The sequence below is a fragment of the Saccopteryx bilineata genome, chromosome 2, assembly GCF_036850765.1.
Source record: "Saccopteryx bilineata isolate mSacBil1 chromosome 2, mSacBil1_pri_phased_curated, whole genome shotgun sequence".
Classification (NCBI taxonomy): Eukaryota; Metazoa; Chordata; class Mammalia; order Chiroptera; family Emballonuridae; genus Saccopteryx; species Saccopteryx bilineata.
Window position 1 is genome coordinate 308,259,190 of NC_089491.1, and position 19,114 is coordinate 308,278,303.

The 19,114-nt window shown below is 44.8% G+C and overlaps 1 protein-coding gene and 2 non-coding genes across 4 annotated transcripts in view; 2 read left to right on the plus strand and 1 right to left on the minus strand.

Annotated features, from left to right (window-relative positions):
- Positions 1-9,920, plus strand: part of COPA (COPI coat complex subunit alpha) — a 63,135-nt gene extending 53,215 nt beyond the window's left edge. For both annotated transcript variants that reach the window (XM_066261663.1, XM_066261664.1), the window contains exons 22-33: positions 498-586; positions 743-866; positions 3,376-3,465; positions 3,660-3,769; positions 4,753-4,830; positions 5,738-5,806; positions 6,990-7,126; positions 7,403-7,589; positions 7,679-7,789; positions 8,022-8,183; positions 8,814-9,008; positions 9,275-9,920. In XM_066261663.1, the coding sequence (XP_066117760.1) occupies positions 498-586; positions 743-866; positions 3,376-3,465; positions 3,660-3,769; positions 4,753-4,830; positions 5,738-5,806; positions 6,990-7,126; positions 7,403-7,589; positions 7,679-7,789; positions 8,022-8,183; positions 8,814-9,008; positions 9,275-9,334 (1,412 nt within the window). In that variant the 3' untranslated portion in view covers positions 9,335-9,920. The remainder of the gene's footprint in view (positions 1-497; positions 587-742; positions 867-3,375; positions 3,466-3,659; positions 3,770-4,752; positions 4,831-5,737; positions 5,807-6,989; positions 7,127-7,402; positions 7,590-7,678; positions 7,790-8,021; positions 8,184-8,813; positions 9,009-9,274) is intronic.
- LOC136327868 (U6 spliceosomal RNA) lies at positions 5,154-5,260 on the minus strand. The gene has a single exon (XR_010729928.1). It is a non-coding gene; the product is annotated as a U6 spliceosomal RNA (small nuclear RNA).
- A 4,508-nt stretch (positions 9,921-14,428) lies between the features above and the next one.
- Positions 14,429-14,578, plus strand: LOC136327435 (small nucleolar RNA SNORA57). The gene has a single exon (XR_010729652.1). It is a non-coding gene; the product is annotated as a small nucleolar RNA SNORA57 (small nucleolar RNA).
- Positions 14,579-19,114: the final 4,536 nt, after the last annotated feature.

The window sequence follows — 19,114 nt, forward strand, 5'->3', positions numbered from 1 at the left end:
AAACATGACTATTTTAGTATGCATCAAGGCTTACTGGGTGCTTGTATCTCAGTGGCTGCAGTCAAGGTGTTGGCCAAGACTAGAAACGTCTCATGGCCCAACTAGGGGAGGATCTGCTCCCATGCTCACTACATGTCTGTGGGCAGTCCTCAGGTCCTCGCTGGCTATTGGCTGGAAAATGGCATTTTCCTGCTATATAGGTTTCTTCATAGTATAGTTCACAACATGACAGCTGGTTTTCTTCAGAGCATGAGAGCAAGAGAGGACACTAAAGATGGAAGCCACAATTTGTATCCTAATCAGGATTGACACATTATTTCTGCTGTGTTCTATTCATTAGAAGCAAGTCAACAAGTCCAGTCCACACTTAAGGGGAGGGGTATGCAAGGACTTGAATACCAGGAGGAAGGGATCACTGGGGGGACATCTTTGATATGCCTACCCATAGCAGCATTTACTTGGATGCACCTGTACCACAAAGTCTGTTTTTTCTGCAGAGTCCCTGGCCTATCTCACGGCTGCTACCCATGGCTTAGATGAAGAAGCTGAGAGCCTGAAGGAGACATTTGACCCAGAGAAGGAGACAGTGAGTCTTTATTTACCTAAGTGTCTCTGATTACAGAATTAACTCTGAGATCTTGGGACATTTTAAATCTACAATTGTCATTGTCCTACCTGAGGCTCTATAACTTTCCCTACATGATTCCTGAGAGCTGTTTGCTTTTAACCTTCTACCTTTCAGGTTCCAGAAATTGACCCCAAGGCCAAGTTGCTTCAGCCACCAGCACCTGTCATGCCATTGGATACCAACTGGCCCCTACTGACTGTGTCCAAAGGGTTCTTCGACGGTTCCATTGCCAGCAAGGGTAAGTGCCCACTTCTCCCATTGCATTTTTGTTGTTGTTTTGTGAGGAACTGTCCACGAGTACTGTTGGCTCTCCTGTCCTTTTCATTTGTCATTTTTTCTCTGTGAAGCCTCAAGAAGCACCGAGATGTGAGAGTTGTGGCATACCGTCTTTGTAAATCTAAATAAAAGCATTATGAGATCCTTAACATTTGGGAAATAGGTGCGGAAAAGATGTCTCTTAGTCCCTGCTTCTAACAACCTCTGCTAACATTTTGGTGTATTTAGGCTTTACCATATATGTAGTAATACTCTCCATTCAGTATCTTATCATTCATGATGTACAAAGTTAAAAGTACAAATTCAGAAGCCAGGCAATTTGCTCAGTTTGTTAGAGCAATACACCAAGGTTGCAGGTTTGATTCTCCCGTCAGGGCACATACAAGAATCAACCAATGAATGTATAAATTAGTGGAACAACAAATCAGTGTTTCTCTCCTCCTCTCCGTCTCTCCCTCTCCATCTCTCCCTCTCCCCTTTTCCCTCTCTGCCTCTCTCCCTCTCCCCTTCTGTCTTTCCCTCCCTCCCTCCCTCCATCCTTCCCACCCTCCCTCCTTCTCCCTCCCTCCCTCTCCCCCTCTCTCTCCCTCTCCTCTCCCTCTCTCATTCTCCTTCTCCCTCTCTGCCTCTCTCCCCCTCCCCTTCCCTCTCCCCTTCCTCCCTTCCCTTTCCACTCTCCTCTCTCTCCCTCTCTCCTTATACCTCTCTCCCTTTTCCTCTCCCCATCCCTCTCCCTCTCCCTCTCTTCTTCTTCCCCTCCCATCTCCCCTTCCCTTCCCCTCCCCTTCTCCCCCTTCCTTTATCTCTCTCCCTTTCTCCTTTTTCCCTTTCCTCTCTCCCTCTCTCTCCCTCCCTTTTCCCTCCCTCCCTTTCCCCTCCCTTCTTCCTTTTCTCTCCCTTACTTCCACCTCTCTCTCTAAAATTAATAGTTAATTTTTTATAAAAGATTCAAATTCAGCCACCTCAAATTTTGTCATGTGGGTATATGCAAATGTATCACCACACTCACCCTTAACCTTCCTCCTATCTTTTTGGATATGTCTACTAAGTTATTTCTACTGACTTAGAGCCTAAATAGACCCTTAGTGCTCTCGGCCTTAGCGCCATCTTTCTCGAAACTTCTGCGCCATGAGAGCCAAGTGGAGGAAGAAACGAATGCGCAGGCTGAAGCGCAAAAGAAGAAAGATGAGGCAGAGGTCCAAGTAAACTGCTAGCTTGTGCACCCGTGGAAGCCACAGGAGCAGAAATAAGGGAAGCCAGAGGTCAGGGACACTGTTACAAGTTGTGGAACTGCATGCCTGCTGTCTAGAACTTCTCCATGGATCTAAAATATAAGTGCCATCTGATCACCGTGACCACCTTTTCAGTGACCCACCATGCTCTTATAAAAAGTCCCCTTTTGGTCCTTTGCCCCGGACCTGTGACATTCTGGACTGGTTCTGTTTCCACTGTGGCTGAATAATGTGTACAATAAATCATCTCTTCTGTTTTAGCTGAAAAAAAAAAAAAATAGACCCTTAGGCTTTTGTGCCCAGCTCTGCTCCTTCCTCCATCTCCTCAGCCAACCTATGTCCTCATGCCCTGTGCACACTTAGCAAAGATCTCAGCAAGAAATTCTAAAGTTCATAGCCAAAGGTTGGTAAGTAGAAAATGGTTTAAGAGGCAGTTTTTTTTGTTTGTTTGTTTGTTTTTTTTTTTTAATTTTTTATTTTATTTATTCATTTTAGGGAGGAGAGAGAGACAGAGAGAGAGAAGGGGGGAGGAGCTGAAAGCATCAACTCCCATATGTGCCTTGACCAGGCAAGCCCAAGGTTTTGAACCAGTGACCTCAGCATTTCCAGGTCAACACTTTATCCACTGTGCCACCACAGGCCAGGCAAGAGGCAGTTTTTTTTTTTAATTTTTATTTATTTATTTATTTATTTTTTACAGAGACAGTGAGTGAATCAGAGAGAGGGATAGACAGGAACAGACAGACAGGAACGGAGAGAGATGAGAAGCATCAATCATTAGTTTTTCATTGCATGTTGCAACACCTTAGTTGTTCATTGATTGCTTTCTCATATGTGCCTTGACCGCGGGCCTTCAGCAGACCGAGTAACCCCTTGCTTGAGCTAGCGACCTTGGGTCCAAGCTGGTGAGCTTTGCTCAAACCAGATGAGTCTGCACTCAAGCTGGCGACCTCGGGGTCTCGAACCTGGGTCCTTCCACATCCCAGTCCAACGCTCTATCCACTGCGCCACCTCCTGGTCAGGCAAGAGAGGCAGTTTTTAATAGCAGGAAGGCCAGTTGTTTCTCTGTCATTTCTGTTTCCTCTCTCTCTGAAGCTTATCAAAAGATAGTATAATTTATATATTACAAAAAGAAATAATAAACAAAAACAATAAGCGGACAGAACCTTGTCACCTGCTTTTGTAAGGATGCAACTTGTCTGACTGTAACCAGCTTCTCTTTGTCCTTTCCCTCTATAGGGAAGGGAGGAGCACTGGCTGCTGACATTGACATTGACACTGTTAGCACTGAGGGCTGGGGAGAGGATGCGGAGCTACAGCTGGATGAAGGTAAGAAGACTGTGCTGGGACTAGTCCCTAGTTCTAACCCAAGCAGGTGTGCCCCATGGGTTAGGAGTGGGCTGTGGGCAATTATGCAGGGTTCTAAACCATGGGACTAACAAGGATCTCAGCATTTTGCTTTCCTTAGGCTAAGATTGTGTCACTACAAGGATCTTTTGTGAGACTGGATTTCCTCCTTACAGATGGGTTTGTGGAGGCTACAGAAGGTTTGGGGGATGACACTCTTGGGAAGGGCCAGGAAGAAGGAGGTGGCTGGGATGTAGAAGAAGACTTGGAGCTTCCTCCTGAGCTGGTATGTGGGATTCTTACCCTTGTAAGGTTCTCTCTCTTTCTCCCTATGGAAGCCAGTGGCCTTATTATGCACTCCCAATACTGTCCTGAGGTCCCCAAGAGAAAGAGTAGATCGGCCTGACCTGTGGTGGCGCAGTGGATAAAGCCTCGACCTGGAATGCTGAGGTCGCTGGTTCAAAACCCTGGGCTTGCCTGGTCAAGACACATATGGGAGCTGAAGCTTCCTGCTCCTCCCCCACTTCGCGTGCGTGCGTGTGCGCGCTCTCTCTCTCTCTCTCTCTCTCTAAAATGAATAAATAAATAAAAATAAGAAAGAGTAGGTCTTGACCCTCCTAATCTGATACTTTATCGCCCACTTGAAGGAAAGAAGAATGAGATAATCAGGCTTGTGCCAGTAGCAGCTCAGGAAAAGGCAGCGCCCTGGCCAGTTGGCTCAGCGGTAGAGTGTCAGCCCAGTGTGTGTTAGTGTCCTGGGTTCAATTCCTGGTCAGGGCACACAAGAGAAGCACCCATCTGCTTCTCCACCCTTCTCCCTCTCCTTCCTCTCTATCTCTCTCTTCCTCTCCTGCAGCCAAGGCTCCATTGGAGCAAAGTTGGCCCGGGTGCTGAGGATGGCTCTATGGCCTCTGCCTCAGGGGCTAGAATGACTCTGTTCACAATGGAGCAAGGCCCCAGATGGGCAGAGCATCGCCCCCTAGTGGTATGCCGGGTGGATCCCAGTCGGGCGCTTGCGGGAGTCTGACTGCCTCCCCAATTCTACCTTCTGAAAAATACAAAAAAAAATAAAGAAAATGCAGCAAGGTTTTAGTATATCAATTTGTTACTGGTGAAACTGCTCCTATTTTGAGGGTCTTCTCCTACAGCCACCACCCCCTCTGTCCTGACAGAGTATGGGAACAAGGTAAAGGGCTCTGTTTAAATTTATCAGGACAGAGTGCTTGAATGGCTTAAAAAATGATTTTTTTTTTTTTTTTGTCTCCCTAGGATATACCCCCTGGAGCAGCTGGTGGGGCTGAGGAGGGGTTCTTTGTGCCCCCCACCAAGGGAACCAGCCCAACTCAGGTAAGCAGAGCAACAGCCCACTGGGGATGGATGTTTCTGAGCTGGATATAACTGACTCGTGTAAGGAGTACTGATACTTTTCTACTGTAGTTTCAGAATAGGATAGTTTCAGAAAAGTAAGAGCAAGATTTCACTGGGGCCTGACCTGCGGTGGCACATTGCACTGATCCCCAACCCCCGGGTCACGGACCGGTATTGGTCCGTGGGCCATTTGGTACCGGTCCGCAGAAAAAGAATAAATAACTTACATTATTTCCATTTTATTTATATTTAAGTCTGAACGATATTTTATTTTTTTTTATTTTTTTTTATTTATTTATTTTTAAAATATGGAACGCTTCACGAATTTGCGTGTCATCCTTGTGCAGGGGCCGTGCTAATCTTCTCTGTATTATTCCAATTTTAGTATATATGCTGCCGAAGCGAGCACGAATGATGTTTTATTTTTAAAAAATGACCAGATTCCCTCTGTTACATCCGTCTAAGACTCATTCTTGATGCTTGTCTTGGTCATGTGATACATTTATCTGTCCCACCCTTAAAGGCCGGTCCGTGAAAATATTTTCTGACATGAAATCGGTCCATGGCCCAAAAAAGGTTGGGGACCACTGGCACATTGGACAAAGCGTTGACCTGGAACACTGAGGTCACCAGTTCGAATCCCTGGGCCTGCCCAGTCAAGGCGCATATGGGAGTTGATGCTTCTGCTCCTCCCTTCATTACCTCTTTCTCTCTCTCTCTCTCTCTCCCTCTCCCTCTCCCTCTCTCCCTCTCTCTCTCTCTCTCTCCCCCTCACTCCCTCTCTCTCTCTCTCTCTCTCCCTCTTGCACCTCTCTAAAAGGAATTAAAAATGTAAAAAAAAAAAAGAAAGATTCCACTTGGCTTAGGTTTCTGTTTCTTGTTATAGATCTGGTGCAATAACTCTCAGCTTCCAGTTGATCACATCCTGGCGGGCTCCTTTGAGACCGCTATGCGGGTAAGTCTTAAAGTAACTTTTGGCTTTTGTTGAGTGTGTCTCAGGTATCGTTCCAAGGAGATAGTTGACTCACTTTAAAACAAATGGAAATTGCCCTGGCCGGTTGGCTCAGCGGTAGAGCGTCGGCCTAGCGTGCGGAGGACCAGGGTTCGATTCCCGGCCAGGGCACACAGGAGAAGCGCCCATTTGCTTCTCCACCCCTCCACCGCGCTTTCCTCTCTGTCTCTCTCTTCCCCTCCCGCAGCCAAGGCTCCATTGGAGCAAAGATGGCCCGGGCGCTGGGGATGGCTCTGTGGCCTCTGCCCCAGGCGCTAGAGTGGCTCTGGTCGCAACATGGCGACGCCCAGGATGGGCAGAGCATCGCCCCCTGGTGGGCAGAGCGTCGCCCCTGGTGGGCGTGCCGGGTGGATCCCAGTCGGGCGCATGCGGGAGTCTGTCTGACTGTCTCTCCCTGTTTCCAGCTTCAGAAAAATGAAAAAAAAAAAAAAAAAAAGATGTAAAACAAATGGAAATTATTCCACTCACAAGGGCAGAGGCATGTATTTATTATGGAAACCTTTGATCTTGACTAAGGATGCTTGCCTCTTAAGGCTTTCCTCTTAACTCCCTTCCATTTGGCTTAGTAATCTCAGGGTAAATCCTTTCAGCTATTGTCTACCCATTCCATAGCCTGCTTTCTGGCTCACATCAGTGAAGTAAGAATCTCTTCATGAACAGGTATATGTTTTTAACACTAAGCCATGTGTTACAATAGCAATAATAACAACCACCGCAGTTGCAACAACTAACATTTATTCACTCTTGACTGTGTGTCAGGCACTGTCCTAAATGCTTTTTAGATATTATTAAATGAGGTAGGTCCTATAATGAATTATAATTTACTGATAAGGAAACAAGTACAGAGAAGTTAAGTACCACCTGACCTGTGGTGGCGCAGTGGATAAAGCGTCGACCTAGAACGCTGAGGTTGCCGGTTCAAAATCCTGTGCTTGCCTGGTCAAGGCACATCTAAGAGTTGGTGTTTCCTGCTCCTCCCCCCCCCCCCAACCCTCGCTTCTCTCTCTTTCCCCCCTCCTCTCTCTAAAATGAATTTTTTAAAAAAAAGTTAAGTACCTTGCCCAGGATTCTTAGTTTTTATGTGGTTAGGCCAAAATCTTTATGTCTTTTTGTTCCTGTATTCCAGCTCCTTCATGACCAGGTAGGAGTAACCCAGTTTGGGCCCTACAAGCAACTGTTCCTACAGACCTATGCCCGAGGCCGTACCACCTATCAGGCTCTGCCCTGCCTGCCCTCCATGTATGGCTATCCTAATCGCAATTGGTAAGGCCCCTTGCTCTTGGCTTTTATCTGTTCCAACATGGCGTAGATATTTCAGGTGGTAGTCTCAGGGACAGTCACAATTACTCCAAAGCTGACGTTTCCTAGTAGAAAAAGATCTTTGGCTTGCTACTCTAGGAGCTTTGGTTTACACCTTCTGCATCGTATTCCCAAACTACTTTCACAGTAGGTGGTTGTAATTATCTTGCCAGAAAAAGAAGTTGAATCCTAGTGGGCTTCTAATTATTTTCTATCTTCTTCCTACTTTTCTCTTTCTAGGAAGGATGCAGGGCTAAAGAATGGTGTGCCAGCTGTGGGCCTGAAGCTTAATGACCTTATCCAACGATTACAACTGTGCTACCAGCTTACCACTGTTGGGAAGTTTGAGGAAGCTGTGGAAAAATTCCGTTCCATTTTACTCAGTGTACCACTCCTTGTTGTGGACAATAAACAGGAGATTGCAGAGGTTAGGAGGGGTCTAGCTACTTGTCCTAGTCATGGGCACCCTCACATTCTTGCCTTTGTACCATGACCTTCCTTTGCCCCTCCCTCTAGGCTCAACAGCTTATCACCATTTGCCGTGAGTACATTGTGGGTTTGTCCATGGAGATAGAAAGGAAGAAGCTGCCCAAAGAGACGTTGGAACAGCAGAAGCGCATCTGTGAGGTAAGATCTCTGGCCCTCTGAACAGTAGAGCCCTTCCCTTAAGTCTGAATTCTTTCATTCCAAATCCAGATCTCAATCTGGGGAGTAAGAAATTTGGTCTAATTTCTGTGAGGAAATAATGTATTTCTCCACCTATTTATTTATTTATTTATTTACGCATGTGTAATAGTTATGAATGTCCTGTCTCAGCAGTAGCATCAGCCCGGCATTCGTTCCTCTTTCTGTCCACCAGATGGCAGCCTATTTTACCCACTCAAACCTGCAGCCTGTGCACATGATTCTGGTGCTGCGAACAGCTCTGAACCTCTTCTTCAAGCTCAAGAACTTTAAAACAGCTGCCACCTTTGCTCGGCGCCTCTTGGAACTTGGGCCCAAGCCAGAGGTGGCTCAACAGGTAGATAGGACCTCCTTCAGTGCGCACAAGGGAACCAGATCTGTTCTTACATGGAAGGAGCCTCTAAAACAAAGAACTGAATAATATTCAAACAAAAAAAAGCCAACAAAATGTTGGCTCTTTTTACTTATTGGCATGAGTACCTCCTTTTGCTCCTGAAAACTGAACTAATAATTTATTCAGACGTGATGCCAGTGTGTGAGTGACTGGCAACCTAGAATATCTCCACTGCACCTTAAAATAACTGTATACTTGTCCTTAAGTTCACATCTCCCATTACCACCACCACTAACCTCCACATCCATGTCCCATTGTATTCTCCAAAAGCAATCTTGGGCAATGGAAGCCAGTTCTAACTCCTTTAGGCCTGACCCTGATAATTCTCAGACTTGGGAGAGGAGTACTGGTCTACATCCATGGAGCTCTTTGGTATTGAGAAGGGGAAAGCCTGGTACCACAGGAAGGATCACTGATACCCCTTATAGATATCCTATACAGATGATGTATTCTGTATTCATTCAATACAGTTTCATCCTACATCAAAGAAACTATGAAACCATGAAGATGAAATCATGTGAGTTGTGTGCAACTTTCAGTACTCTTAAATAAAAGATTCCTTACCTCTCTTAGACCCGAAAAATCCTTGCTGCCTGTGAGAAGAACCCCACAGATGCCTGCCAGCTTAATTATGACATGCACAACCCTTTCGACATCTGTGCTGCATCTTATCGGCCCATCTACCGTGGAAAGCCAGTGGAGAAGTGTCCACTCAGTGGGGCCTGCTATTCCCCTGAATTCAAGGGTCAACTCTGCAGGGTCACTACAGTAAGTACTGTCCTCAAGAATTGCATGTAGGATATTGAGGGAAAGGGAAAGAAAGAAAAACATTCATTCTTTTTCTCCTGCATTTGCCTCTACCTCCTTGAAGCAGTGACAGTGGATAAAGCTTGAGCTTCTCTCCCTACTGCTCTTTATCATCACTAACAAACAGTAACAAAACACCTCTGTGCTCATTGAAGAGTGGAGGGAGTAAGCTTTCTAGGCTTCTCAGCCTCAAAAACCCTAACTTTTTCCTGTTTCCTCTTCCACAGGTGACAGAGATTGGCAAAGAGGTGATTGGTTTAAGGATCAGTCCTCTGCAGTTTCGCTAAGGCCTCCTTTGTGTCTGTAGGGTCAATCACCGTGTTCCCCCTCCTCCACTCCCCAAATTTATCTTTATATCCTTCTAACTCTGTGTTCCTTTACTACCTTTCAAATTGACAGTTAGCTTTCCCTGCCCTAAAATCAAGTGATTTTTCTGTTGTCTATGGCTAATCAAATGTCTATGGTTGACCTTTTTTCCTCCCCTTTGAGGACCTATCACTCTTTCAAGGTCATTATAGTGTGGTCACAGTTGGACTTGCATTTCCAGGTTAGCTCTTTCAAGTAACAAATGAAAACTCATTGCTGGTTACTTGTTTGGTAAATTCCTTCAATATTTATCCCTTTCCTCCCTTACCACGTCTTTGCTATAAAGGAGTGGGATGTAATAAATAAGATAGCTTCTTTTATTCAGTCACAGTAAATCTTAGCCATCCTGCATTTCAGATTTTAGATAGGTAACCTCTGTGTGCCCAGAAACTTCAAGTCTGAAAAGAAACTGGTTTTCCAAAAATGCACATCATTTTTTATTGATTTGTTCTTTACATTGTTCTTATTTTTTGTTTCTTACACTAAATAAAGTAAATTTCTACTAGAGTTTCATAGCTTGCCATTTGTTTTCTGGGACACTCATGTTCCTACTTACTCCATGCAGCTGCCCTACCAAAGCAGATCTTTCCTTTGATAATTGTTTTTAATTACAAAAGTAGTAAATACCCATTGTTTAAAACAAAGACACATTTTTCATAGGATATATTAAACTGCTGTGAAAATGGTGGAAGGCAAATAGCTCCTCTATTCCATTATTGACTACAACCTTCTATCTGTTGCTAACTATGGCCAGTATTTATTGAGTACCTATCATGTCTGTTTTACATGTAATATATAAATACATAGGATTAATTAGTAATAAACATCATATTGTAATGATTGCATTGGCAATATAGTATTTTGCTTGCTATGTGTTAAAACTTGAGTACAGGCCCTGGCCAGTTGGCTCAGCGGTAGAGCGTCGGCCTGGCGTGCGGGAGTCCCGGGGTTCGATTCCCGGCCAGGTCACACAGGAGAAGCGCCCATCTGCTTCTCCACCCCTCCTCCTCTCCTTCCTCTCTGTCTCTCTCTTCCCCTCCCACAGCGAGGCTCCATTGGAGCAAAGATGGCCCGGGCACTGAGGATGGCTCCATGGCCTCTGCCTCAGGCACTAGAATGGCTCTGGATGCGACAGAGCGACGCCCCAGAGGGGCGGAGCATCGTCCCCTGGTGGGCATGCCGGGTGGATCCCAGTCGGGCACATGCGGGAGACTGTCTGACTGCCTCCCCGTTTCCAGCTTTGGAAAAATGAAAAAAAAAAAAACAAGTACATTGACATGCTGTGCCTTTGATTAAAATATGTACCCTCCCTTATTTTAAAATCAATAAATAGTTCAATCGTCTAGTTCAAAAATCAGTAAACATAGGCCTGACCTGTTGTGGCGCAGTGGATAAAGCATTGACCTAGAATTCTGAGGTCACCAGTTTAAAATGGTGGGCTTGCCTGGTCAAGGTACATATGGGAGTTGATGCTTCCTGCTCCACCCCCTTCTCTCTCTCTGTCTCTCTTTCTCTCTCTCTCTCTCCCCTCCCCCCCCCCCAAGAAAAGGATAAATAAAGTCTTTAAAAAAAGAACAAACCTTGCCTGACCAGGTGGTGGCGCAGTGGATAGAGCGTCGGACTGGGATACGAAAGGACCCAGGTTCGAGACCCCGAGGTCACCAGCTTGAGCATGGGCTCATCGGGCTTGAGCAAAGAGCTCACCAGCTTGGACCCACGGTCGCTGGCTCCAGCAGGGGGTTACTCGGTCTGCTGAAGGCCCACGGTCAAGGCACATGTGAGAAAGCAATCAATGAACAACTAAGAAGTCGCAACGCGCAATGAGAAACTCATCTCTCTCCGTTCCTGTCTGTCTGTCCCTGTCTATCTCTGCCTCTGTAAAAAAAAAAAAAAAAAAAAAAAAAAAAGAACAAACCTTTATGCCTGACCAGGCGGTGGTGCAGTGGATAAGAGCATCGGCCTGGGATTCTGAGGACCCAATTTGAAACCCCGAGGTTCCCGGCTTGAGCGTAGCATGATAGACATGACCAGGTCATGTCTAGTGACCAGGTCACTAGCTTAGCTGGAGCCCCACCCCTACTCCCTGTCAAAACACATATGAGAAAGCAATCAATGAACAACTAAGATGCCACAACAAAGAATTGATGCTTCTCATCTCTCTCCTTTCCTGTCTGTCCCCTCTCTCTTGCAAAAAAAAAAACCACAAAAAAACAAAATCAGTAAGCATAAAAAGCTATTTTGTGATGCTTCCTCCCACCCTTCCTTAGCCACTCAGTTTCTATCACTTTCCTCAAAATAACCACTTCTGGTTAAGATGGTGGTGTAGGTAAACACAGTACTGGACTCCTCCCACAACCACATCAAAATTACAACTCAACTACACAACAGCCATCATTTAGAACTGCCTGAAATCTGGCTGAACAGAAGTCCTACAACTAGAGAATTAAAGAAGAAGCCACATGGATACTGGTAGGAGGGGCGGAGACCTGGAATGGGCTGGTCCCATAACCACATTGGAGATACAAAATCGGGAGGGATATCTCAGCTGAGGAGGTATCCTCTGAAGAGCAAGGGGTCCCAGCTCCACAAATGGCTTCCCAGCCAAGGGTTCCAGTGCTGTGAAGAGAAGGCCTCATAACTTCTGGCTGTAAAAGCCAGTGGGTATTGTGGCTAAGGGAGACAGAGGTTGCTGGAGTCCCAGGCATTCCTCTTAAAGGGCCCATGCACACACTCAGACTCACTCCCTCTGAGTTCTAATTGGGGCAGCAGCTTAAAAGGTACCAGAGACATGGGGAGGAACTGAATTGCCTGGCATCAGGGCAAGAGTTGGGGAGGGCAGCTTTCTCCTAGACAGATGAGCTGGCAGAGGCCATTGTTCCTTTGATGAGCCCTCCCCACATAGAGCTAGAAGGTGGGCAGTAAGTATATCTGAAATTCCCAGCAACCTGGCTCACACTGTTTGCCTTACCCTGGTGATTCCCTGAGGCTTCACCTCATCCAACTTTCAGGCTCACTCAAGCTGTTTCTGGTGGCTTTTTCATATGAATGGCCTGTCTTGGCTCATGCTTTGGACTTTTCTAAAGCCTCTCAAACAAGCAGTATCTGTCCTCAGTGAGCCCAGTACCTCACTAAGTGGCCCCAAGCCTGGCACTAGCAGCAGCTGGCCTTGGTTCAGAGCCTGGCCTCTCCTGGGACCCTCCAAACCCAGCACAAGTAGCAGCCATCTGTAGATCACTTTGTAGCTCATGCCAGGTGGCCCCAGACAGAACACAGGCAGTGGCTGACCTTGGCCTGTACCTCTCAGTAGGCCCTAAAGCCAGCACATCCAGGGTACAGCTTCAGACCATGTTGAAGCACCACCACCCAACCACCTCTACAAGCAACACACTCAAGGGGTGGGCTTAGCAAGCACAAGAGCCCTGCTGAAGTAAGTCCTACTCTGTGGAGTGGGCCCATGCACAGCTGATCTTCCATAGTGGTCAGAGGTTGGTGTTTGGTGGTTGTAGCCCATCCCTATAGCTAATCAGCCTGGGGGTAAAGCCCTCCCATTGATATGCCAACAGTAATCAAGGCTCACCTAGAAGAGAAGGGTGTACACAGCCCACATGGGGTTACACCTCAAGTGCCCAGCTTGGGTAATTGGGGAGGCTGCACCACTGGACCCTATAGGCCACTCTACCAGTCCTGGGAGACATAGCTGCTCTACCTAATACATGGAAACACAGAGAGGCTGCCAAAATGAGACAAAGGTACATGTTCCAAATGAAGGAACAAACTGCAGAAAGAAAAAAAAAACTAAACAAAATGGAGATAAGCAATATATAATATTTAGGTAAAAAACTGGTTATAAGGATGCTCAATGAATTTATTGAGAACTTCAACAGCATAAAAAAGAACCAGTCAGAAATAGGATACACTAATTGAAATGATTTACAGGGAACCAATAGTAGAGTAGATGAAGCCAAAAATCAAATCAGTGATTTGGAATATAAGGAAGCAAAAAACACCTAATCAGAACAGCTAAAAGAAAAAAAAATAAAAAAAATAAAGACAGTAGTATAAGGAGCCTCTGGGACAACTTCAAGCATAACAACACTTGCATCATGGAGGTGCCTAAAGGAGAAGAGAAAGCAAGTTGAAAAACTTTGAAAAAATAATGACAGGAAACTTCCCTAACTTGGTGAAGGAAATAGACATACAAGTCCAGGAAGCTCAAAGAGTTCCAAACAAGATGAACCCAAAGAGGCCCACACCAAGACATCCTCATTAAAATGCAAAAGGTTGAGGCCCTGGCCGGTTGGCTCAGTGGTAGAGCGTCAGCCTGGCGTGCAGAAGTCCTGGGTTCGATTCCCAGCCAGGGCACACAGGAGAAGCGCCCATCTGCTTCTCCACCCCTCCCCCTCTCCTTCCTCTCTGTCTCTCTCTTCCTCTCCCGCAGCCGAGGCTCCATTGGAGCAAAGATGGCCTGGGCGCTGGGGATGGCTCCTTGGCCTCTGCCTCAGGCGCTAGAGTGGCTCTGGTCGCAACAGAGCGACACCCCGGAGGGGCAGAGCATCGCCCCCTGGTGGGCGTGCCTGGTGGCTCCCAGTCGGGTGCATGCGGGAGTCTGTCTCTCCCTGTTTCCAGCTTCAGAAAAAAAAAATGCAAAAGGTTGAAGACAAATAGAGAACCTTAAAAGCAGCAAGAGAAAAGCAGTTACCTACAAGGGAGCTCCCATAAGACTGTCAGCTGATTACTCAACAGAAACTTTGCAGGTCACAAGAAATGGCACAACATATTCAAAGTGATGAAAAGCAAGGATCTACAACAAAGATTACCACGCAAAACTATCATTTAGAATCAAAGGACAGATAAAGAGCTTCCCAGACAACAAAAAGCTAAAGAAATTCATCACCACCAAACCAGTATTACGTGAAATGTTAAAAGGTTTTCTTTAAGAAGAAAATGTGAACAATAAAATGGCAATAAATACATATCAAAAATTGAATCTAAAAACAAAACAAAAAAAAAACAAACCTCCTCTTCTTGGCGGGGGGTCGGGCGTGCGGTCCCAATCCCTGTAATGTATGGAGGCAGAGGGAAAGGGCCCTGGCCCTCTCGGTGTCATGTCTTGGGTGCCAACAGTTTCCAGTCCGCTGGTTCTATCCTCAAGCGCCAGGACACGGTTAAAAAAAAAAATATTAACAAACAGAACAGAAGGAAACGCATAGATACAGAGAACATTTTGATGATTGCCGGATGAGCAAGGGGTTGGGGAATGGGTGAAAAAGGTGAAGGCATTAAGAAGTACAAACTGGCCTGACCAGGCAGTGGCGCAGTGGATGGAGCGTTGAACTGAGATGCGGAAGGACCCAGGTTCGAAGACCCCGAGATCGCCAGCTTGAGCATGGGCTCATCTGGTTTGAGCAAAAGCTCACCAGCTTGGACCCAAGGTCGCTGGCTTGAGCAGGGTGTTACTCAGTCTGCTGAAGGCCCACGGTCAAGGCACATATGATGAAGCAAGCAATGAACAACTAAAGTGTTGCAATGAAAAACTAATGATTGATGCTTCTCGTCCCTCTCCATTCCTCTCTGTCCCTATTTATCCCTCTCTCTGTCTCTATAAAAAAAAAAAAAGAACAAGTACAAACTGGTTATTACAGAATAGTCATGGGGATGTAAAGTACAGCATAGGGAATAGAGTCAATAATATTCTAACAACTATCTATGGTGTCAAATGAGTGCAATGTATATCAGGGTGATCGCTTAATAAGTTATGTAATGTCTAATCACTGGAGTGTACACATGAAGTTAATATATTAACTGTAATTTAAAATAAAAAATGATTTAAAAAGTAAACACTGTTGTTAGCTTTGTCTTTCCAGAGATGTTTTTGTATACACAAGCAGATGTTCTTCCCTACCCCCTTGTTATGTACCTTGTTAATTATTTCACTTAACACATTTTAGAGATTTTGTTTATATCGTTCTATTAGAGAGTTTCACTTCTTTTCTCTGCCTAGTGTCAATGTATGATGTACTATAATTTATGTAAGTTGCTTTCTTGATGGATATATGGGTTATTTCCAGTTATAAACAGTGCAGTAATGAATAACTTGAACATACACTGTTTAAGGTGGGGGAAGTATGTTTGGAGAATAAACTAGAAATGGAATTCCTGTGTCAGAGCACAGGCCTTCATATTATTTTAGTTTTAAGAGTTGCTTTCTTAAACATAGTATCCCCAAGCTAAGCCTGCCTTACTTTGATAAATTTTTTTCAAGTTATAAACATTCTTTCTGTAAATATATGCAAATTGGTGATAAATTTTGGTAAAAAAATATTTTGTAAGTTTAAAAATTAAATTACAGGCCTGACCTGTGGTGGCGCAGTGGATAAAGCGTCGACCTGGAAATGCTGAGGTCGCTGGTTCAAAACCCTGGGCCTGCCTGGTCAAGGCACATATGGGAGTTGATGCTTCCAGCTCCTCCCCCCTTCTCTCTCTCTGTCTCTCTCTCCTCTGTCTCTCTCCTCTCTAAAAATGAATAAATAAAAAATATATTTAAAAAAAAATTTTTTTTTTAAAATTAAATTACAAAATTAACTTTGCATGCATAAACATTATTCTTAACTCAAGGAAACGAAAAAAGTGGATAATCCATGTTTTTTGAAGCTTATGTAATTGGAGAAACAAAATGGATATATGTGAAATTATTGTGACTACCAGGCAAGAATTTGAAGTTGGTCAATAAACAGCAGAGACATTATGACCTTAAACGAGAGTGATATACTGTAAAGAAAATGCTGTAGCCTGACCAGGTGGTGGCACAGTGGATGGAGCAATGGACCTGAGACGCTGAGGACCCAGGTTCAAAACCCCAAGGTTGCTGGCTTGAGCACAGGCTCACGAGCTTGAGCGTGACCCCATGAGTGCTGGCTTGAAGCCTAAGGTCGCTGGCTTGAGCCCAAGGCTTCTGGCTTGAGCAACAGGTCACCTGCTTAGCTGGAGCCCCTCTGGTCAAAGCACATGTGACAAAGCAATCATTGAACAACTAAGGTGCTGCAACTATGAGTTGATGCTTCTCAGCTCTCTCTCTTCCTTTCTCTCTCTCCCTCGCTAAAAGAAAAAGAAAGAAAAAAAAGAAAATGCTGTAAATCAGGGTCCCCAGCCCCCAGGCCGTGGACCAGTACCGGTCCCTGGGCCATTTGGTACTGTTCTGCAGAGAAAGAATAAATAATTTACATTATTTCTGTTTTATTTATTTTTAAGTCTGAATGATGTTTTATTTTTTAAAAATGACCAGATTCCCTCTGTTACATCCGTCTAAAACTCACTCTTGACGCTTGTCTCGGTCACATAATACATTTATTCGTCCCACCCTAAAGGCCGGTCCGTGAAAATATTTTCTGACATTAAACTGGTCCATGGCCTAAAAAAGGTTGGGGACCACTGCTGTAAATTACTGTTTTTGCAGTGCTGTTCACTATACATTAGAAAGGCAAGAGGTGAGTAAAGACTGAAATAAGGGTTAGGAGTATCTCCAGTAAAAACAGAAAAGCAGAAGCAAGTTTAAGAAATAATGCAATGGAAGACCTATGCCTGTTTTCAACTCCATCTTAATTTTCTCAATTAAAATCTAGTATTTTCCTTATTAACATGCTTATATTACCACATTAATGAGAAGCCAAAATAAATGGCTGTTATATTTTTAAACGTGCTTGACATATCTATAGTCATATTAGAGATAAATGTGTAAGCAGTTTGGTGTTGAATGTGTTAGCCTATAATAGATTGTTACAGCTGTTGCAGAGGAGATGAATCAGAGGACCTGATTCCTTTTATTTTTTTAGCGAGAGACACAGGGTGGGGGGACACAGACTGGAAAAGAGAGAGATGAAAAGCACCAAAAGAACTAGAATTCCATTTCTAGTTTATTCTCTTGCATCACCTTCTTTGTTCATTGATTGCTTTCTCATATGTGCCATGATAGGGGGTGGGGGCTGATTGCTTTCTCATATGTGCCATAGAGGGGGTGGGGGCTACAGCCAAGCTAATGACCCCTTGCTCAAGCCAGTGACCTTGGGCTACAAGCCAGTAAGCATGGGTCATATCTATGATCCCACACTCAAGCCAGTGACTTCTGCACTCAAGCTGGTGCTGCACTCAAACTGGATGAGCCCACACAAGCTGGCTACCTCAGGTTTCAAACCTGGGTCCTCTGCATCCCAGGCCAATGCTCGATCCACTGCGCCACCACCTGGTCAGGCTCAGAGGATTCAATTATTGAACATTAGAATTGAAAAGGGCCCTAGAGTCCCAAATTACTGTTACATATTTGTAATCGGAAACCTAGAATGTTGAATAACCTAGGGTTTTGAATAAAGTAATTTACTGAGAGGGAGGACTAGAATTTAGGTCTTTTAACTCTCATTTCAGAGTGTTTTCTCCACATGCGCTTGGAAGAATACAGTAAGTTTTTGCATGGGTATGACTTTACTGCCTGTGTCCTGTCTGTAAAGGGTCCTGATTAATTTATCCTCCACTTTGCAGGGTCTTAAACATCAGATGCCTTCTAAGTGCTAAAATAAATTGTGTCTGAGGCAATTTATGTATTTTGACAGCTCTGAATAGGAGAACAGTCCCAGAGGAGGGAGGAACTGTCTAAAGTTGTCTATAAGTGAGCCTCCCCAACTTCACTCCACTAGAGGTTGCGTTCTGTACAGAGAAAGGAAATGGATCAGGGAAGGCAGGTCTATTACTATACATTCAAATTGCCCTCTTGGTGCCCAGAGTTACTTTTCCTGCCTGAATTGATTCGACCAACATTGAGTTCTAAGTTCCTGCCCCAGGGGTGGGATTCAAATAATTTAACAACCAGTTCTCTGCCCTAATGACCGTTTTAAGTACTGTATAAAAAATTGATATACTGAAAGGTAGTTCATTATTCATGTATTTAATACTTAAATAAGAACAATAAAAGAGATACACAAACTTGATAAGAGTTTTAAAATATTAATGAAAAATATTAAGTAATACCTGACAAAAAACAATAAAACTATTATTTAAGATCCAATGATAGCTTGTCAACTCCTGGTTGGCACTTTTTCTATTTACTTTGTATGTTTGTTTACTGAAGTAACAAACAGGGAATTAAAATGAATTATTTCATCAATGGTATAGTGAGGTTTTTTTGTTTGTTTTTTTGTGTTTTTTTGTATTTTTTCTGAAGCTGGAAACGGGGAGGCAGTCGGACAGACTCCCCCATGCGCCCAACAGGGATCCACCCGGCACGCCCACCAGGGGGCGATGCTGTGCCCATCCAGGGTGTCGCTCTATCGCGACCAGAGCCACTCTAGTGCCTGGGGCAGTGGCCAAGGAGCCATCCCCAGCGCCCGGGCCATCTTTTGCTCCAATGGAGCCTCGGCTGCGGGAGGGGAAGAGAGAGACAGAGAGGAAGGAGAAGGGTAGGGGTGGAGAAGCAGATGGGCGCCTCTCCTGTGTGCCCTGGTCAGAAATCGAACCTGGGACTTCCGCACGCCAGGCCGATGCTCTACCACTGAGCCAACCGGCCAGGGTCCGGTATAGTGAGTTTAATGGGATGAATAAATAAATATTGCAGGCATAGTTCTGTAAAAAAATTCTTTCACCTATGGACAGAATGAACATTACCACAGGTGCTTAGAACGCGCTGTTGTACAGATGAACATTATAAAAGTAAGGAA